This window comes from Rhipicephalus microplus, chromosome 8 (assembly GCF_043290135.1).
Source record: "Rhipicephalus microplus isolate Deutch F79 chromosome 8, USDA_Rmic, whole genome shotgun sequence".
NCBI lineage: Eukaryota > Metazoa > Arthropoda > Arachnida > Ixodida > Ixodidae > Rhipicephalus > Rhipicephalus microplus.
In genome coordinates this window covers 13,695,557-13,713,201 of record NC_134707.1, presented here as the reverse complement: position 1 = coordinate 13,713,201, position 17,645 = coordinate 13,695,557, and the positions used below count along the sequence as shown (strand labels likewise).

At 42.9% G+C, this 17,645-nt stretch overlaps 1 protein-coding gene across 5 annotated transcripts in view; it reads left to right on the top strand.

The window, feature by feature from the left end:
• LOC142768816 (uncharacterized) overlaps nucleotides 1–15,780 on the top strand; it is a 30,881-nt gene extending 15,101 nt beyond the window's left edge. For 4 of the 5 annotated variants that reach the window (XM_075871092.1, XM_075871091.1, XM_075871093.1 and 1 more), the window contains 9 exons: nucleotides 78–206; nucleotides 3,310–3,438; nucleotides 4,285–4,443; nucleotides 5,565–5,639; nucleotides 8,873–8,950; nucleotides 9,459–9,551; nucleotides 11,624–11,707; nucleotides 13,669–13,734; nucleotides 15,467–15,780. In XM_075871092.1, the coding sequence (XP_075727207.1) occupies nucleotides 78–206; nucleotides 3,310–3,438; nucleotides 4,285–4,443; nucleotides 5,565–5,639; nucleotides 8,873–8,950; nucleotides 9,459–9,551; nucleotides 11,624–11,707; nucleotides 13,669–13,734; nucleotides 15,467–15,595 (942 nt within the window). In that variant the 3' untranslated portion in view covers nucleotides 15,596–15,780. The remainder of the gene's footprint in view (nucleotides 1–77; nucleotides 207–3,309; nucleotides 3,439–4,284; nucleotides 4,444–5,564; nucleotides 5,640–8,872; nucleotides 8,951–9,458; nucleotides 9,552–11,623; nucleotides 11,708–13,668; nucleotides 13,735–15,466) is intronic. The other variant, XM_075871095.1, reaches the window with a different exon arrangement.
• The last annotated feature ends 1,865 nt before the right edge of the window (nucleotides 15,781–17,645 follow it).

Here is a 17,645-nt window from a genome sequence, read left to right as displayed (position 1 = left end):
TGTTGCGTAGTATCTATCTTATGTGTTCACTAATCAGTTTACTTCCCTGAGTCATTTCCCTTGCTTCAATTAAACAGGAGCCAACTGAAATCTGCGGCAACAACGAGCCTCGAAACCTCATCCCCAACGGTTATAAAGGCCGAGATCCAGAGAGCTCGAACACGGGACCAAGCAAGCTTCACGAAGGTGTCGCAGATACTAAAACGGTACCAAAAGTTGAGCACACGTTGCTTCGTACTTACTAACAAAACTTTGCATTTTCAATGTATTTGATTCTTCTTTCTCAGCGCCAGTAATTTTTTCACGCAGGTTTTTACTTACCATATGTAATATTTGCTATATAAGTAACAAAAACCACGCCACTTAAAGAAATTTAATAAGATTGCTAAGAATAATTTTGTAGGAAAGAGCATGTAATATCATCTTGTTGAACAGAAATAGTAGACGCAGGTGAACGGGAAAAAAATAAGGAGGCCCTAAAGCTTCGCCTTTAGAAGTTGAATGTCATAGCGATATCCTGTTCTTATAGTGCGTACTTCGAACACTTAGTACACAACAGGTATTCGAACTTGCGATACACCCACTACTTCGCCATAGAGGGTGCAGTAGCGTGTGTGCCTTTTGTAGTGGGGGACTGGCTTTAAACCCCGAAGCCAGTATGATTATCGCATTGTCGCGTGCTGCTGCACATACGCAGTGACGATGACGAAGTGGCCACCAGCGCGAGTTGGAATGCGAGGGCTGTGAAATAAAACAGTTGGTTTCAACATTCGATGTAGCAGCATCATTCTTACTCTACCTCACTGCTACAGTTGGGACTCCAGACAAATGAAAAAAAAATTCCAGAAGATTCCACCTGACACTCGCACCAAGCCAACCAACCTCCGCGTCGCCTATCATCATGGCGCAACGACCAGATACGACGACCACGGCGCCCTGAATCCTCTTACCGCCAGAATTTCCCGAATTTTGGCGAGAAAGCACAAACATCTGGATGTTCCACATGCAGGCTGGTTTCTACCTGCGCAACAACGTCTCGCAGCAGGAAAAGTACGACAGCATGGTAGCAATGTTTCCTACTGCTCTGCGATGCGTTGTGCCTCCTCCTGGATCGCAAACATACGACCGTCTTCAAGGTTTCGTGCTAGTCCCACCTCAACCTGCAGTGCCACATCACTTACTAGCTGCCATGCGAAACCTCACTTTCGAACCACACGCCATCACAATCTCACTGGCCCGAACAAGTCAACTCGAGTTGCCCGAACTCCCCCGGTGATGGCGCTATGACATCAACCAGTTCGCAGGTGACCACGCTGTCGATGCACAAGATGGTTTTCAATGACACACAAGACGATACTTAGCACGTTAAGTGCCACGGATGACTGTCGCCTCACGTCAGCTGCTTCTGCCACACTTGTCATCACCAACACCAGCCAACGTCTACAAGTGCCACTCTGTGAAGTAACACCGACATCATCAGCTGATGTGCCAACGCGAGGGAGCTCGTCAGAGATGCTCATTTCTCTCCGTCAAGTGACAAAAGGCTCTGTCCTCAGACGCCCCTAGTCCAGCGTCACCGGCCACCCAAAATCTCGCAGATGGTACGGATCTCTCTCCACCAGGCGTGCGAATGGCATACCCGTCCGATGCCTCTAATGCCTCCAGTAGGCTTCATCTAGAAGCATTGCCTGGAGAACCAACAATTGCCAACGCTGCAGTTAGCCCACCTTGCCTTACGTGTCGTCAGCCAGCTTCAACATCACCTGATGCACCCTGTGTGTTGACACAAAAGCTCGACTCAACTGCACAGCTCTCTGGAATAGACAAACGCCAAGCAGTGCCCTACAGCGCCGCCATGAAGCTCCTGCCCACAGGTCAAGGACAAAGGAAGGTTTCTAGTCAAAGTGGGTCCAGTACAGCAGCGTTTTTTTCTCACTCTTTCCACCCTCATACCTGTGCATCAAACGACGTGACTCATTTCAAAACGAGCCGTGTCTCGCTGCCACACACTGGCGCAGATCCACACCCCAATGGCACGTTCATGTGCTCAACCGAAGGCTCAACCCGACAAAGCTGCCCCGCCGCGGTGGTCTAGTGGCTAAGGTGCTCGGCTGCTGACCCGCAGGTCGCTGGATCGCATCCCGGCTGCGGCGGCTGCATTTCCGATGGAGGCGTAAATGTTTTAGGCCAGTGTGCTCAGATTTGGGTGCACGTTAAAGAACCCCAGGTGGTCAAAATTTTCGGAGCCCTCCACTACGGTGTCTCTCACATTCATATGGTGGTTTTGGGAAGTTAAACCCCACAAATCAATCAAACCGACAAAGCTTCGACGCAACAGCTCCCCCAGCTATGAAGGAAGCTCTCGAACCTGGGACACGGAAGAGCTTCATTTCACTACACCTGACGCAACACCTGATACACTCCATTTGCGCCACTCGCAGCCACGACCTCCTGAAGAAAATTGACAACACTCTCGCCACTCCACTGATGACCAGGGCTGTCAATGAACACTTCTTGACGATGACTTCGTCTAGATGGCAGGAGACCCTTTCGCATGCTGCCATGCCTATGCAGCGACCAGGATGAAATGGCCGCAGGCGCAAGGAGGCACGTGCTGCATATATTATATAAAATTAAGAGAGGACATTCCTTCCCCTGCGGCTGATTTGGGTTCGCAGCCAACCGAACAACTGTGGGCATGTAGTTCCATACAATGATACCCAAAGAGGAATCTGATGCTGCGATCATGTAGATCCATGAAAATTCTGAGAAGTACAGGCTTCGGATTGGATAGGATTAGCTAGCGAACTGTCTACAGACTGTTTTTTGCAGTTTCAGTTTCGTTCTTCGCGAAGCGTGGGTAGTTAAGTGCGGCAAAAAAGGCTGAAGAAGGGCCTTTGTTGTATCAATCCGGCTCTAAGATTACTTTCAAAATGTTCGCTATATATAACTGGTTTAATTTCTTGCCAAGTGCATATGGCAATACGTGATTCTTCAGACAGAGGATATTTTGTAAACGCGAAATATATTCCGGGAGATATCTGTGGCATATAATTGATTTATTTCTCGCAAAGTGTACACTTCGGTGTACGATTGTTTCGGGTGATGGGCTGTGCAAACGTGTCGGAAATGGGTCACCTCTGGCACTCACACACCCATCTGGAAACATAAAAAGAACTGAGCTAAATACGCGGAACGTTTTCGTTTTAATGTACGATCCACTTTGTGCTCGAAATATTTGTTTTTCATCACTCAGTGCTTACTACTAACTTTTTACTCAATTTTATCGGTTGATTTTGATGGATACAGGACAATCCAGACACCCTCTGCAAAGACGAGCGCCAAAACTGCAATTTCACCGGTTTCGTTGGTAGAGGTCAGGAATTCCAGAAGAATGAACAAAGCGACCTTCTTCCAACTGCCATTGAATCTGAAGAGGTACTCACCTTCAAATTGCTTCATATAAATGAAATTGATGAGAACTAACAGAAGACTTATTATATCTTCGATATTATGTCTAAAAGGAAAATGGGTCAATACTTTACACTTTGAGATACATTAGGAATAATGACAGACAATAATGCCAGAGAAATTATAGGGGAAGTTCTTTGTTGTATGTGTAATGTGAATGTCGAGAAAGAAAAGTGGATGAAACGATAACTTGCCACCGGCAGGTACCGAGCCCACGACCTTTTAATAATCTGTCTAATGGTCTACCAACTGAGTTGGTAGAGCGTCTGAAGTTCTACCAACTCAGTTGGTAGATCCGATGTATCGTGGTAGGTCTTGTGCTATAGCACGCTGCATCCGATCTACCAAATGTATTGGTAAAGCACCCGACGTTCTACTGACTCAGTCATTAAAACATCGGACGCGTTATACAGATACAGAGACGCCCTCCACTACGGCGTCTCTCATAATCATATGGTAGTTTTCGGACTTTAAACCCCACAAATCAATCAATGCGGACGTATTGTTCGTGGGTTATCAGCAATGCCGCACTACGGGTTCCACACATACTATGACTCGTGGCTCGACAGTTTTCTGTGCGAAATCGTGTCTGAATTGATGCGTTGTTAGGAGCATTACAGAAACATGAAGACCAGCGACGAAGCTGTGAATTTCATTCAAGTTTTACTGGGCTTCATAGTCTTGCTTCTTTCATAGCGAACACTCAGGTGTGCTTACAAGTTTTTAAGACTGCTGAAGGTGAACTCGCTGTGACATTGCAAGCTTGTTTTGTGAATCATGTGTGACAAACCTTTTTTCTTCTTCTTTCCTCAGACTCACTATAAAACTTGCGTTGTTAAGATGGCGAAGTGTCCACTATGTCAGAAGGAAGTCAACAAGAAGGCATTGGCAGCGCATATATCAAGCGTCTGTGAACATAGACTTGTCAACTGCCCTTACTGTGGAATGGAAGTGGAAGACAGACATCTGAAGGCAAGCGCATAGCTGCAATATAGCTCTTTCTCTTACAACGCTGTAATTATCATCTGTCGTTAGTAGTTGTATAGGACAATTTGGCAATCATCCTATGTTAGGTGGAGAGGGCAACAGATGAGTCCTTTAAAAATAGCGTGCGGGTACGTGTGTTAAAAACATGACTGGATAGAAAAAAAAGGGCAGTGTCACTAGCTGATCTGTTAGTCGCTAAAGTGTTGCACGTGTTGCCGCCGTTTTTTCAGCATTGAAAAGAAACTTGAGAAGCATCAAAGCGTTGCGTATATATATATATATATACGCTCGACAACTCCAGTTGTTCAAAGTTGGACCAGACCATTCTTGTAATTTTATCTTGGTTTTTGCATCTGAATACCCGAAACTTGATACTTATTGGCGCGCTTTCCTAAATGTACACACAATGGCTGGTGCCAGATTTTAAATGAGCAGCTATTTACACAAAATTATCTATGTGTATCCCGTCACTAAGTACTTAATTTGTTCACTTGGTGGGCAGCTGTGTCGATTTACCTAGCGACGGGACGTCAATAAGTACGTCGACGTAAAATAAATATATGGTTAAAGTTTAAAAACAGTAATTATAAGGGTGTAGAGTCATCTCATGACCACGGTATGATTATGAAATACATTGTAGATGAATATTCTGGTAATTTTGACTACCTAGGGTTCTTCAACGTTCATCGATATTTAAGCACACGAACAAGCCTCTAGCAGTTTTCTTCCGTCACAGTTAAAGGTTGGAAGCACTGCCAACTGCAAAGTGTGGTCACGTACAAAATGTACCATTACTGTGCAATTTCAGTAATGTGACCTTTTTTCCGACGTTTTTTATCAATGGTGCAGAAAATATTGCATATACCGAAAATATTGCATATACAGGAATCTTTATTTGGATGGTTGAAACTTCCTACAGTGACCCAGAAAATGCGTGAACCTATAGGGTTTTTTATACACCCCTTTTTCAGATAGCGATGTATACAAAACAAATTAAAAAAGCTCAACAGTGGCTTAATCTGAATGATGGTAATGTAAGCCTAGCGCATGTGTTCTAGATGATGTAAGCCGAGATGTTTCACCGCTGCCGTTTTGGGTGGTTTCAGAATCACATGCAAGACTGCGATGAAAGGCCGGCAACATGTCCTCACTGTGCTGAGGAGTTCGACACGTTTGCAGAGGTAAGTTGAAAAAAAAATACCGTGATCACCAGCAAGCCTTAACGTTTTAAATTAATGCTTGTAATGCTGCATTTTTGAACAGCTGCTTTACGGTTTGTGGCTTGGAGGTACAATCGCGAGAAACTTACTTTACTGCTTACGCATACAATTGAGCGATAAATTACACGTCTGGTGTGACTTAATATTTATATGTGCCAAATATTTGTAAGCAGTTGATTATTTTTATTTATTTATTACGTTGTTAAATAATGCTGACGTGAATTTCCAGGCCTTAAGCAGAAGTGGAGACGTTAGATTTTCTGTGGAAATGCTCTTGAACCATAAAAAGGAGCTTACAAACAAAACAACAAAAAGAATCAAAACGTGCGTGAGATGTGGCACTCCAATACAATTATACGATATGTAATGGCGAACAATGGGTAGGCCAACGTGAGTAGTGACACTTGATACAATGCGTTGTCTAACGCTTCAAATCATGGGAAAAGAAAAGAAAACAACTGTCTGTTAAGTGAATTTTACATTTTAACACACTGCGTATTATCAGAGGTGATAACTAAAATAAAAAAAGAATACGTCGATAAATAATTAGTGACTCATGAGTGAAGCTCTTATGACACGTTACTACAGCACTAGTGATAAAAGTGCTATCATTTCGTCTCTTTAATTGCGGCAGTGAGTGCAGAAACCGAAGGGCACTCGATTATTTCTCTGGGGATACGCTAGACATGCAATACCGGCAGTCTACCCTAACCACAAATTGGGGCACCCTCAAGCTTCGACTTTAAGAGTTGAACGCGATAGCGAAATCCAGCCCCTAATGCACCCTTTAACCACTAAGTGTATGTTTATTAATGTTTTGTTACATACACGCACACGCACACAAACACGCACACAGTAGATTGGACCAGTGCGCGCTATTATCGCCGAACGGGCTCGGTTTCGTTGTGACACCTGTCAAAATTGCATTAAAAAAACCCTGAAAGACGTTCGAAAGACGAAGTAACCATGGAATGAATTCACTAGAAGAGCTTATTGCTTCACGAATTCATTGCCGCAAAAATTTCAAGAATCCGTCCGGTGCGAGTGGGGTTACAAAGGCTTGTCGCATGCTGCAATTGCATTATCTCTTCTCTCTTCCCGACGAAAGCACTGGAAGCTAAGCAGGGAGGGGTGGCAGGGCAATAAAATTACCGCGCCTCATGACCTTGAGCCCCTTTTTTTCTTCGAACGCGGTGCTTTTTCAGTGCGATCGCGCTTGCACACGCGGACAAGTAGCAGCCTCTCAGGGCTATCTCGGTAACTTAATTTTTTGGTCACAGACGCACAGACGATTTTTCGCTCACAACCAACGGGGCCAACGCCGGGTGCGGGTTTTTCGCGGTACGATCTCTCTAACGCATTCGCGTTAAAATGCATTCAGGCATCATCGTGAGTGTTAAGTCTCTGGGTCACTGTTTGAAAGTTAGGGAATTTAATTCTGAAGGAGATGTGCTGCATTATAACATTTTTCTCAAGAACGGTGCGGGGTTCTTATCAAGCATTGAATATATTATATCAAGTAATGCTTTATTTCTACGTGTTAAAAGAATGTCTTCATGTACACAGTCCAATGGGCAAACTTTTTGTTTTAAAACTCAATGAGGCTATGCAGGTTACTAATAATGAAAAAGATACGCTTGACATCTGCCAATGGGCTTTATGTCAATGCACAATAAGTAACTTTAATATGTCGCGTTCTGTCATGGTTTCACGACATGCCTCCACTTTGCTCATTTGCTTGTCGACCACAGGAAGGGCTGCCTATTTGGGAAAAAATATGAATAAAAAGAAGTTAACAATTACACCATCTCCCGTCAAAGGGAACCAAGTGTAGATGCAAAGCAGCCGGTGTTAAACTCGCATTGCGGCGTTATATTGGCACATTTACCCCCGTATTCACAAACGATCCTCGACTCAACTTTCACCCTTCACTTGACAGAGTTCAGCACTGCGCCGCTGCTCGGCTGAAATTGACGCTGCGCTGCGCGAGAATCACAGCACACTATCAATGTCTAGAGAGGGCGCTTCCATCGGCTTTCTCAAGTGAAGGTGAATCATTGAGTGAAGAGACGTTCTAGAATACGGGGGTTAGAGACGCATGGCGAAATTGGTTATGCAAAGACGTAGCTGAGCAATATCTGCTACTGTTTCATTCTGAACACGATCATGAACACAAAAACAAACAACCCTATTAAACTTGCCGAATGAACTCAAAAATGAGGTGAAGGGCTCAGTAAGCAATCAGTGCGTATTATGATCTATACCTAAGTGCAGAATAGCAAACTGGTTCTCCAAAACTGCTTAAACTCCCTGTATTTCCTTCTCTACTGTTTTTCTTTTCTTTAAGAACTTAGCTATGTGCACAGCACAAGCATATAATTTTCCAGGCAGTATACACGTAATATATAAACTGTGAACACATAATAAAAGTTATGAGGTTCCTATTTAGAACAAAACGAAGGAAGAAAAGGGCAGTGGGGGCCAGGGAACAAAGGTGTGCTAAAATAATAAGGAAATTAAGGAAGGAGAGATCAATTTTATTTGTGCATCACTTAGAGCATTGCAAATGGAAGGGCCCTTATTCCAGAGCTCCGATGGCCCTTACCCTCACTCATCCCTGTCTGTTGGACCAGCCAAAATTCATCGTCAAAGGCAAAATTTGTTAATGTGGTGGTGTTCCTCGTTGTGGTTTTCCTCGAAAGGTACACTCCTACGTAATGTGAAACAGAGTTTGCGAGGTTTCGGGACGGTAAACCTCACATATCAATCAAATCAAGAGTTTGCGATGTTCTGCACTACAGACATCTATATCTGTACGCTCTGGGGTAGGAGAGAAGTGGCACGGACAAGACAAGTAGTAGAAGCAAAGTAGGTGCTGATCACTCAGAGTGGCACACTCAACTCCATGAGCAAGCAAGCACGCGAAGGAGAGTCATAAAATAATTGGAGCAAACTATATAGAAAACTTTGCGGGGATAACCTGACCACATTATGCAGAAGACTACGAAGAATATGGAAGGAGCTCTTACCCTGCACTGGTTGAAGTCAGGCTAATGATGGACTATGACATTATCGCTTTGAACTGTCAATACAATTGTCTCTTTAAACGCAATACTTGAAAATTACAGACGCTATACGGATTTGCAACACCATGCGCGTGTTCTAACTTAATTTTCTTGCTTTGTTTCTTGAAGCTGCGGGATGAGCGTTTGCTGACTTGCCGTTCGAAGCCTACAAAGTGCCCGTATGCCCGTGTGGGATGCAACTTTCAGGTAAAGCACTCACTCTGAGCGTGTGCATCGTCTTCTTTAGGTTGCTTACTAAGACAAAAGGTGTGCATTTTGTAGCGTAGCTATGCGTTTATAATTAAGATGTGACCAAGTCGATGGCAGTTGCATTATACGCTGAGCTGAGTAATTATTAATTTCGTAGTAAAAAGTTTGGAAAATTCTTTAGGACGACTTCTGCACTGTTGGTCCAGTATTTGTGCGAGTTTTGCAGTTTTTTTACAGTGCTTGTCGATTATTTCATAATGCATCTAGAGATGTACAGAGAATGAGCTCTAAACAAACAAGAAAAAAAGAAAAGGTAGGTGAATTGAGTTACTTGTTTACGGAAACAAATCTGGAAGAGAGAAATATGTGTTTTAGAGCATATTGATTTTGTAGATGTTTTCATTGTGGGAAATTCATCAGACTCTCACACGCTAGTTCTTGGTTACGGTATAGTAGTTTCTATTCAAAAGTGCTGCCCTAATTCACATTTGTGCATTTTTAACAGGCCACAGCCAATATGATGGAAAAACATGCTGCCTCCTGCCAGCACTTGTCATCCCTGATCGACAGAGTTCTGCACCTGGAAGCAGAGCTGCAGGTATGTTTTATGGCATTGGCACTACTATAAAACCACAACTGATATGCGTTGTAATTTAGCTGTCTTTTTATATTGCACGGGACAACTAAACTGTTAGTAATTGTATAGAAAATGTCAGTGTATATTTATGAATTATTAGAATGTTTTCCTAAAAAAGTCAGGCAGCTGCGCGTTAGTATATAGCGTGAACTCTGACGAAACCGCGGAGCTGGTGGCCTCCTTCCTTTTTTCCTCTTTCTCAACACTCCTTGCCGTTGCAACTGCCTTGCTTTACTCTACTGCCGATGGTTATGCTTTAATTTATTCTCACTCAACCTCCTTTCCATTCTAATCGCTTGCGTATGGGTGCCCTCACCCTCAATTTCCTTTCTCATCTACGCACTGTATTATTCGCTTCATCGACGTCAGCTGCATTTGTGCACGGAAATTGTTTGTTTGTTGTTTCGACTTGGGGCTGAAACAGAGCAGGATGCATCGTTCGTCTGATCACTAGAACTTTCGGTGTGGTCAGTATGTCTGGACATCAATGTGCTGCATGTGACCGTCGCCAGTCACTTTGGTGAAGGCAGCACGGTGTTTGACGAATTGTTCGACGTGTCACATTAGAAGACCAGTGTGAACAGTGTTAATTTTCTCATCTTGAAAGAACGCAACCAAAACCTTATTGTGCATACCATTGGAGCCCCAGATTCTGTATTTTTGTCCAAATGAAACGCGACTGACAGCTGAGTGAATTAATGTTTATTTGGATGCTAGTTACCAATCGTTATCCCATTTCTCTCAGCACCATGAATTGCTTCATGTTTTTTCTTGGATTGTAATATTGAGTGTCTTGGAATTATCCTATGTGAATGTGACACATTCTAAGGTGGTATATTATGATTCACAGCTAAAGGAATCATAGTGTGGAAGGCTATGCTATCTTTTAACCACTCTCTTCCTTTTTTTCTTTTTCTCAACCTTACATCAGTCCTCCCCACTTTCTTTCCTTCTCTATATACTTTCTAAGCTATGCTATACATATTAGGCCATGAGTTACTTTTCATTTAGCTTTCTCGATTACATACCCTCACATCATGAGGGTATGATTACATACCCTCACATCCATACCCTCACATCGCTTTCTTTATCATCTCATTGCTATACTATACATTACTATTCTATACTGGTCATTTCGTGGGCGTAATTGACAGCTATAGGGCTTGCTGCTTGTGGTCTCACGATCTCATCATGCTTTAGAATTCGCAACGAGTAATGCTAGAGCCAAGAAACCCACACTCTGAGACCATGACCTGATGTATCATCTCCTACCTTGCATGCGTCGGGTATTTTATTACGTCTTGAACTTAATTTCACTACGGTTACTCTCAGGCAGCTAGCCAAGTTCTTCTTGTAATAGAAGTAGCTGAAATTGTGGGTGCATGCTGTAGGAGGACGTATCTTGAGCCACGATCTTTGTCGGCTCACACGTGAGCCTCGCACCGATCACCTTATTGCAGTGCGCCTTCGTTCAGAGCCTCAGCAGTCGCATACTTTTGTGATTCGGTAATGAGAGTCCTTACAATTGGCTCAACGTAGCCCGCGTGTGCTGTTCATGTTAACATGACATGACGTAAAAGCACTCCAATTATGAAGGAGAAAAAATACTATACATCAGGGATTCAGCATTAACAGAATCGTGCACAGGAGATCAAAATGCGAATAAGCGCCAACAGTAACAGCTTACAATCAAAATCGTCCCTGCGTTTATAGTAAACTGGCAACATCGTGGCGTAATACCCACAGACAGTGGTTCCGCTTCTTTTAAGTGCATCACCTATTATTTAAAAAAAAACAGGAGTCAGAAGCCGGCAGCCAAATATTCAAAAATACATGCGCGCGAAACTACACAATGAATAAAACAAAGTTGACCCAAGAAGAAATGACTCGCTACATTATTAGTGGGTTTCTCTGCAAACTTTTCATTTACCTGAAAAATTACATAATACTGCTGGGATTTCAGATAAAATGTCTGTGGTGTTCCTGCATAACAATCGTGAGGTAATAAATGTGCATTATTACTGTACTTGCAGGATGTAAAATCTGCGTTAGAGGAAGCGAAAAAAGACAAAGAACAGTTGAAGCAGCTGATCGCCGATAAAGAGGATGAGTACCACGTAAGTATATGCTGCGTCCTCATCAAATAAGCGGTGCAGATGTGCTCGATGATTTCCTGAGTCTATGGAGCCTTGAAGTAGCGAATTCGCTCTTTACGGAAGAGAGAGAGAGAGAGAGATAAAGATGCAAGGAAAGGCAGGGAGGTTAACCAGACGCACATCCGGTTTGCTACCCTGCACTGGGGAAGGAATAATGGGGAGAAAAGAGGTTGCAAAGAGATGAGAAGGTATGGAAGCTGCAGTTAGTTGCTACGGACGGATTTCGGAGTGCACGAGCTGAAAAAAATGGGACAGTGCGTTCGCTAAACGTACCACATATTACTAATTTATTTAAAACCAGAGTTATCAAGGTAATCTAATGGCCCACCACGATGGTTTAGTGCCTATGGGGCTCGAATATTGACCCACAGGACACTGGATCGAATTCCGGCGAGGGCTGTAGCATTTTGGATGGCGGCAAAAATGCTGACGGCCTGTGTTCTTAGATTTAGGTGCACTATAAAAAAACCGAGTTTGTTGAAAATTCCGAAGACCTCCAGTATTGTGTCTCCCATAACCATATCATGGTTTTGGGACATTCAACTCGCAGAACTATATTATTATAGGGTGAGTGTAAAAACGTTACGAAAATAAGGGAAGAATGTGTGACAGAGAAAGTAAATATCCTGCTTGCAGGCACGCTTGTCACAAGCTCTCACAGATGCACGTGATTCTTTGCACGTAAGATAGAGTGTCGTGATAAAGGTAAAATAATTAGCACGTCTCGTACTATTTTTATCTCTATTGTCTTCAAAATGCATTTTCTATCACTCTACAATAACTGTTAGCTGTGCTGGTTTTGGGAGGTTGAATTCCAACAATTGTTATTATCGATTGGCCGTGCATGATTCGAACCAACATAGTATACTGCTTGAGTAAAAGAGGTTCAGCGTCTACGGTTTCAGATTTTCAAGCTCAGAAACATTACATACCACTCTAGCTTAGTGGCTACGACATCACTTCGCTGAGCACGAGGGTGCGGATTAGGTTTTCCGGGGAATTTATATGCAAGCGCAATGCACAAACAGCAGTGTACATAAATTTTGGTGCACTACAACCTTTCCAGGTAATGCACACACTTGGTCATGCAGTCTTTTTTGCTAGTTGATTCTTATCAAGTAATGAGCGAGTTTAATCTCCTTCAAAGTCAATTTATAATGATGTAGCTTGCATTGAGCTTTGTATTTTGAAAGGCGATTACATTGCAAAAGGCACTATAGAATTGTGGTGGAGATGAAAAAAAAAAACGAAACGTGGTGCTCAGTTCTGCATGGTTGTTGCCAATAAGAAAGTTATGCTACTGGTCCTCTACTTAACTGTCATGCAAACATGAAGTGTAACAACTTAGCTCTGCAAATTTGCGTAGGATTAGAGAGGGGTTCTGGGAAAGGTAGTTGACAATCACGCATTACCAGCCGGAAACCACAAGAAACATCGTAAGGATTTGTAATAACTGAAAGATTCTTAGATGAAGCATAATTCAAGCAGGTCTCAAGATCTTCGCTTTGGTGCTTTGTGCTACAAGCAAGTGATTGTCAGTCATTCTCTTGCAAAGTGCGATATGACCTGCTGCACAAAATAGAACACTATATACAGTTCATGGTTACCACATATAATTCTAATATACACAAATAAACAGCTTACTGTCTGTTCTTGCTTACACTCGCAGCGTCCAATGCCTATTCGTAATTTAATAGAAAATTGCAGTAATACATAAGCCTCACGTGACGCAATCAAAGAAACCCTGGTAATTACAATATAATTTGAAGGTACACCACAATAGTGTCGTTTTTAGAATGTAAAAGTGCACACCCACACACACATGCACACGCCCCACACACACTGCCATTTTTTGTCAGCTTGGTATGTAAGGGATGTTTGCTGTTTTTAAACGAACGCCATCATTCTGTTTTTTAACACAGAAAACAGATGAGTACCTTCGTAAAAATTTGCAAGAAGACATAGATGAAGTACGAACTCAAGTTCAGGTATGTACTGTTTATCTTACTAACCTTTATTTTGTAAAATTGTTCTAATTCGTAGCATTAGTCCTAAACCATGATACATATAGGAAATACATAAAAGCTGAAATATTTGCACAGACATGAAGGACGATGAAGGTTCGCTTTCAAAAGAAGGAAGCAATAACGTAATGTGGCCCCGTTTGCGTGTTCGCAACGCCCGTCGACTGTTACACCGCTAAGCGGATGTCATGAGAAGCCCCGCGAGTAGGGTCAGTAGACGACAATGCGGCGGAACTCTGCCAGCCGTGCCTTTTGTCGTGTGTGCCAGTCAGATTGTTAACTGCTTGGCTGGAACGGAACTCTACGACTTAGAATGTTCCCTGAATACGTGAACGAACTCCCTCAGGGCCATGCAAAATGCGATTCATTTTTCCAAGACACGAAGTTTTTGTGACACTGTGTGGAAAGTGACGCGTTAAATTATAGCCCACCGCGTACGCATCTCAGCTTCGAAGCTTTTCTGTAGCCACGTAGGTTAGTTAGATGTTATAGCCTGACCTTTTGAGTTAGAATTCGATATGTTTGACTTGCACATAGAATTCGTAATTTTTGTTGCCTGTAGCAATGTACGTGAAAAGTCGCGCGGGCTTGCGATGTGCTCTTCTGTAATTGAGCGATCTCAATATTGCGATAGTTCATGGTATGGTTTTTTATCCGTTGTTCAAAATTACTAATCATGTGATTGACCTTTCTGTAATTTGAGGGTGCGTGAGCCCTAGAGTTCACTGTGGTGCAAACGCTCTCAGCGCTGTCCTTAACCTGTATGTTGCTTTCATAGCAAGCGCTTGGCCGCTTGGTTTTACGCGTCGTGGATAGTTGACAGCACTTCGCAAGCGATTGTTTTTTGTCGAAGTTTGATGCAGATGTTTGTGTGTAGGTGTTCTGTGGCTGACGTACTCCGAGCACAGATGATTCTTTAAGTCTGAGGAGTGGTCGAAGTCTTTTGGCACTGGAAATTATACAGACTGTTTTCAGCTTGATGCTGAAATGAGCTGTCTTGACAATGAGGATTTTTGACTGGACGTAAAAGGCTGTGAAAGCCTCGAGAGTGACAGGGATGATGAAATGATCGGCTACTAACTTACCGAGTTGCACTTCATATCCGCTCCTATATTACTGTTTTTTTTTATTGAGTTACTAAAAAATGTTGGTTAACATTGCTATTTGACGAAAGCTTTTCCCATATCTCATATATGCAGATTTTGGAAGACGTGATGGCAAAATTATTCGAGAACATATCAATACCGATCTCCTCAATGTCTAAAATCTAGATGTTGATCGTTTCGACAAAGAATGACCGCATGGGGTACCTCATGAAAAAAAAAAAACTTACGACCACTTACGTCACTATATCTTACGAAAACAAAGTGTTATTGATCACGTTAGGTGAGAGGATATGACGAGAACCATTTAGCAATGCCACAAACGGTAACAGGTAGACCATGAGTCACTAATAACAGGTTGACGGGCTGCAAAATGCCCACGATCCCCGCGTTTAAAACCCCAGCTATAAAAACTTTTAAAAATATTGTTCTGAGTAATGTGTGAGTTCTGGCATGGGCTTTGGGTCAAGAAACACTGCAGTAGATTGAGAACTTCAAAGTGATTTGATTGGTGTCTCGTGAGTGTGTGGCTTTGGTCTACCACAGGTTGACGATGACGAGTAACCGCAATTCTTTGCGTTCTTTGGTTGCAGAAAGTGGAGAGAGACTACAAGACAAGCGAGTCGGATTTGAGGGCAAGGTTCCAGGCCCTGGAACAAAGGAACACATTTCTTGATGAGCCAATAGGAAAACTATTGGCTGAAATGGCTACGATGAATTAGGATAAATATTTCGCTTAACTTGGTCGTTTTTCACTGAAACGACTGTAAAGTTACTTCTTGTTCATGTATTTGTGAAATTGGTGGCTATTGTGTTTTAAATTTTTTTTGAGAGACACGATTGAACAAGTTTGTTTCCAGAAGCTTTTTTTTTTTTCGAATAAATCTTCTTTTCGAGTGCAGTGAAACTTGATTAGATCAATGGGTGCGGTAGTAAGCAATGTCATGCCTCTTCATGGTTGTTACTGATGACGGAGCATCAGTACTTCCCAGAAGACTGAGTAAGGTTCTTTGTTAGGGCTGAGGGGATTTTCGCTGCAACGAAAACACCCCGCCCCCTCGCCCACCCCATTGATAGAGTCCGAAAGAAAACAATGCTCGCAGTATATGCAAAAATAAAAATGGTGCGTCGACGTACTTCTTATAAACTTCTGGCATTGGTACTGAGCTTTTAAGAACACTAGGTGAGAAGTAAACTGCTCGTTGAATACATTATGGAGTCGTCTATATAACCTTTACCGTCAAAAACAAGGGTAAAAACACATATAAAAATTGTTGTGACTTAACGTAGTTATACTTGAGCGTGCGAAGGGAGAAGTAGGAAGATGGTTTTCTGTAGAGTTACGCTTCTCAGGGCGTGCGGCTCGTTCTTCCTCCTTCTCCTCAATTCACTGCTTCCTTTTGGGTTCGTCACGTTGACAAAGTCTGACCGATTTCAGCCTCTCCGATTCACTTTCTATATTTGCCAACGAATCATACTGAGCCACCTCTTGTACTACACGATGCGACGCTGGCTCCTCCTTTGTTGCGAGGTGGTTTCACGAGCTCGTCCTCTGACGTCATGCCAGATGGCACGGTGAGTGGCGCTGCCGGCTGCAGCGGTTGCTAGACAACGGCTCACTCAACTCGTGGTGTGGCTACCAGCCCTAGCGAAACGGCGCAAGAAGCCGGCAAATGTAGCTCTTGCTACAAAAATGAAGTATAAGGCTTGACTGATTAGAGGCCAGAGGCGAAATTGCCCATCCCTTATACAATATTAGGGTGTAGCCAAGCCCCCCTTGTTACTCCCGACCGTGCACGTGACTATGCTACTGCCATAGTCTTGGCCAATAGCGAAGTACTCGACCAGTCATGCCGTATTTTATTTATTTATTTATTAGAATACCCTCAGGGCCCGTAGGGCATTACAGAGGGGGTGGGTACAACATTTATAACACACAAGAAAAAAAGACAAAATAAAGAAACAAGTGTCAGATGCGCAAATCGGGAAGGCAACATAAGTCAACTAAAAATGTATAAGAATTCAAGCACATACAAGACAAAGATAGATAATGGAAACTGCGTATAGTTACAAGCATTGCTGAGAAATTGCAGTCTTGAATAACAAAGGGTCTGTTATTGTTACAACGGAAGAGGGAAGGTGGTTCCAATCGGCGGCTGTTTTCGGTAAGAAGGCTGCTGAAAAGAATTTGGTGCGGCAAAACGGAATGACAACCTTATGCTGATGATCAATGCGCGATGAGTGGTATGACGGTTGTGAAATGAGGTCTCGCTTCATTGATGGATTGTGAAAAAATATCTTATGAAAAAAATGCAGTCGCGCCAGTTTTCTCCGGACAGTTAAATTGGGCAGGTCAAGGTTAGATTTCATTTCTGATATGCTAGCAGTACGGGAATAATTAGAACAAATGAACCGAACTGAGCGGTTCTGAACAGATTCTAACGCGTTAATTAAATTTTGCTGCACGGGATCCCATATAGCGGACGCGTACTCAAGCTTTGGGCGAATTAGTGATCGGTATAATAGAATTTTGAGGGACAGCGGAGCGCGAGAAAAGTTGCGGCGTAAGTATCCTAGCGTTCGGTTAGCCGTTCGTGACGTTTCTGCTCAGGTCACGTGACAACGAACTGTTAGGATTTAAATAATCACTCGGAAAGTTTGCAAGACTGTCGCTCGTAAGGCTGGTAAGAGCTGTCTCAGAAAGATATTCCCTAAAGGCAGAGTGGAGTTCTTAATGCCTTCTTTGATGAAAGGGCTGCGATAGCTTCAATA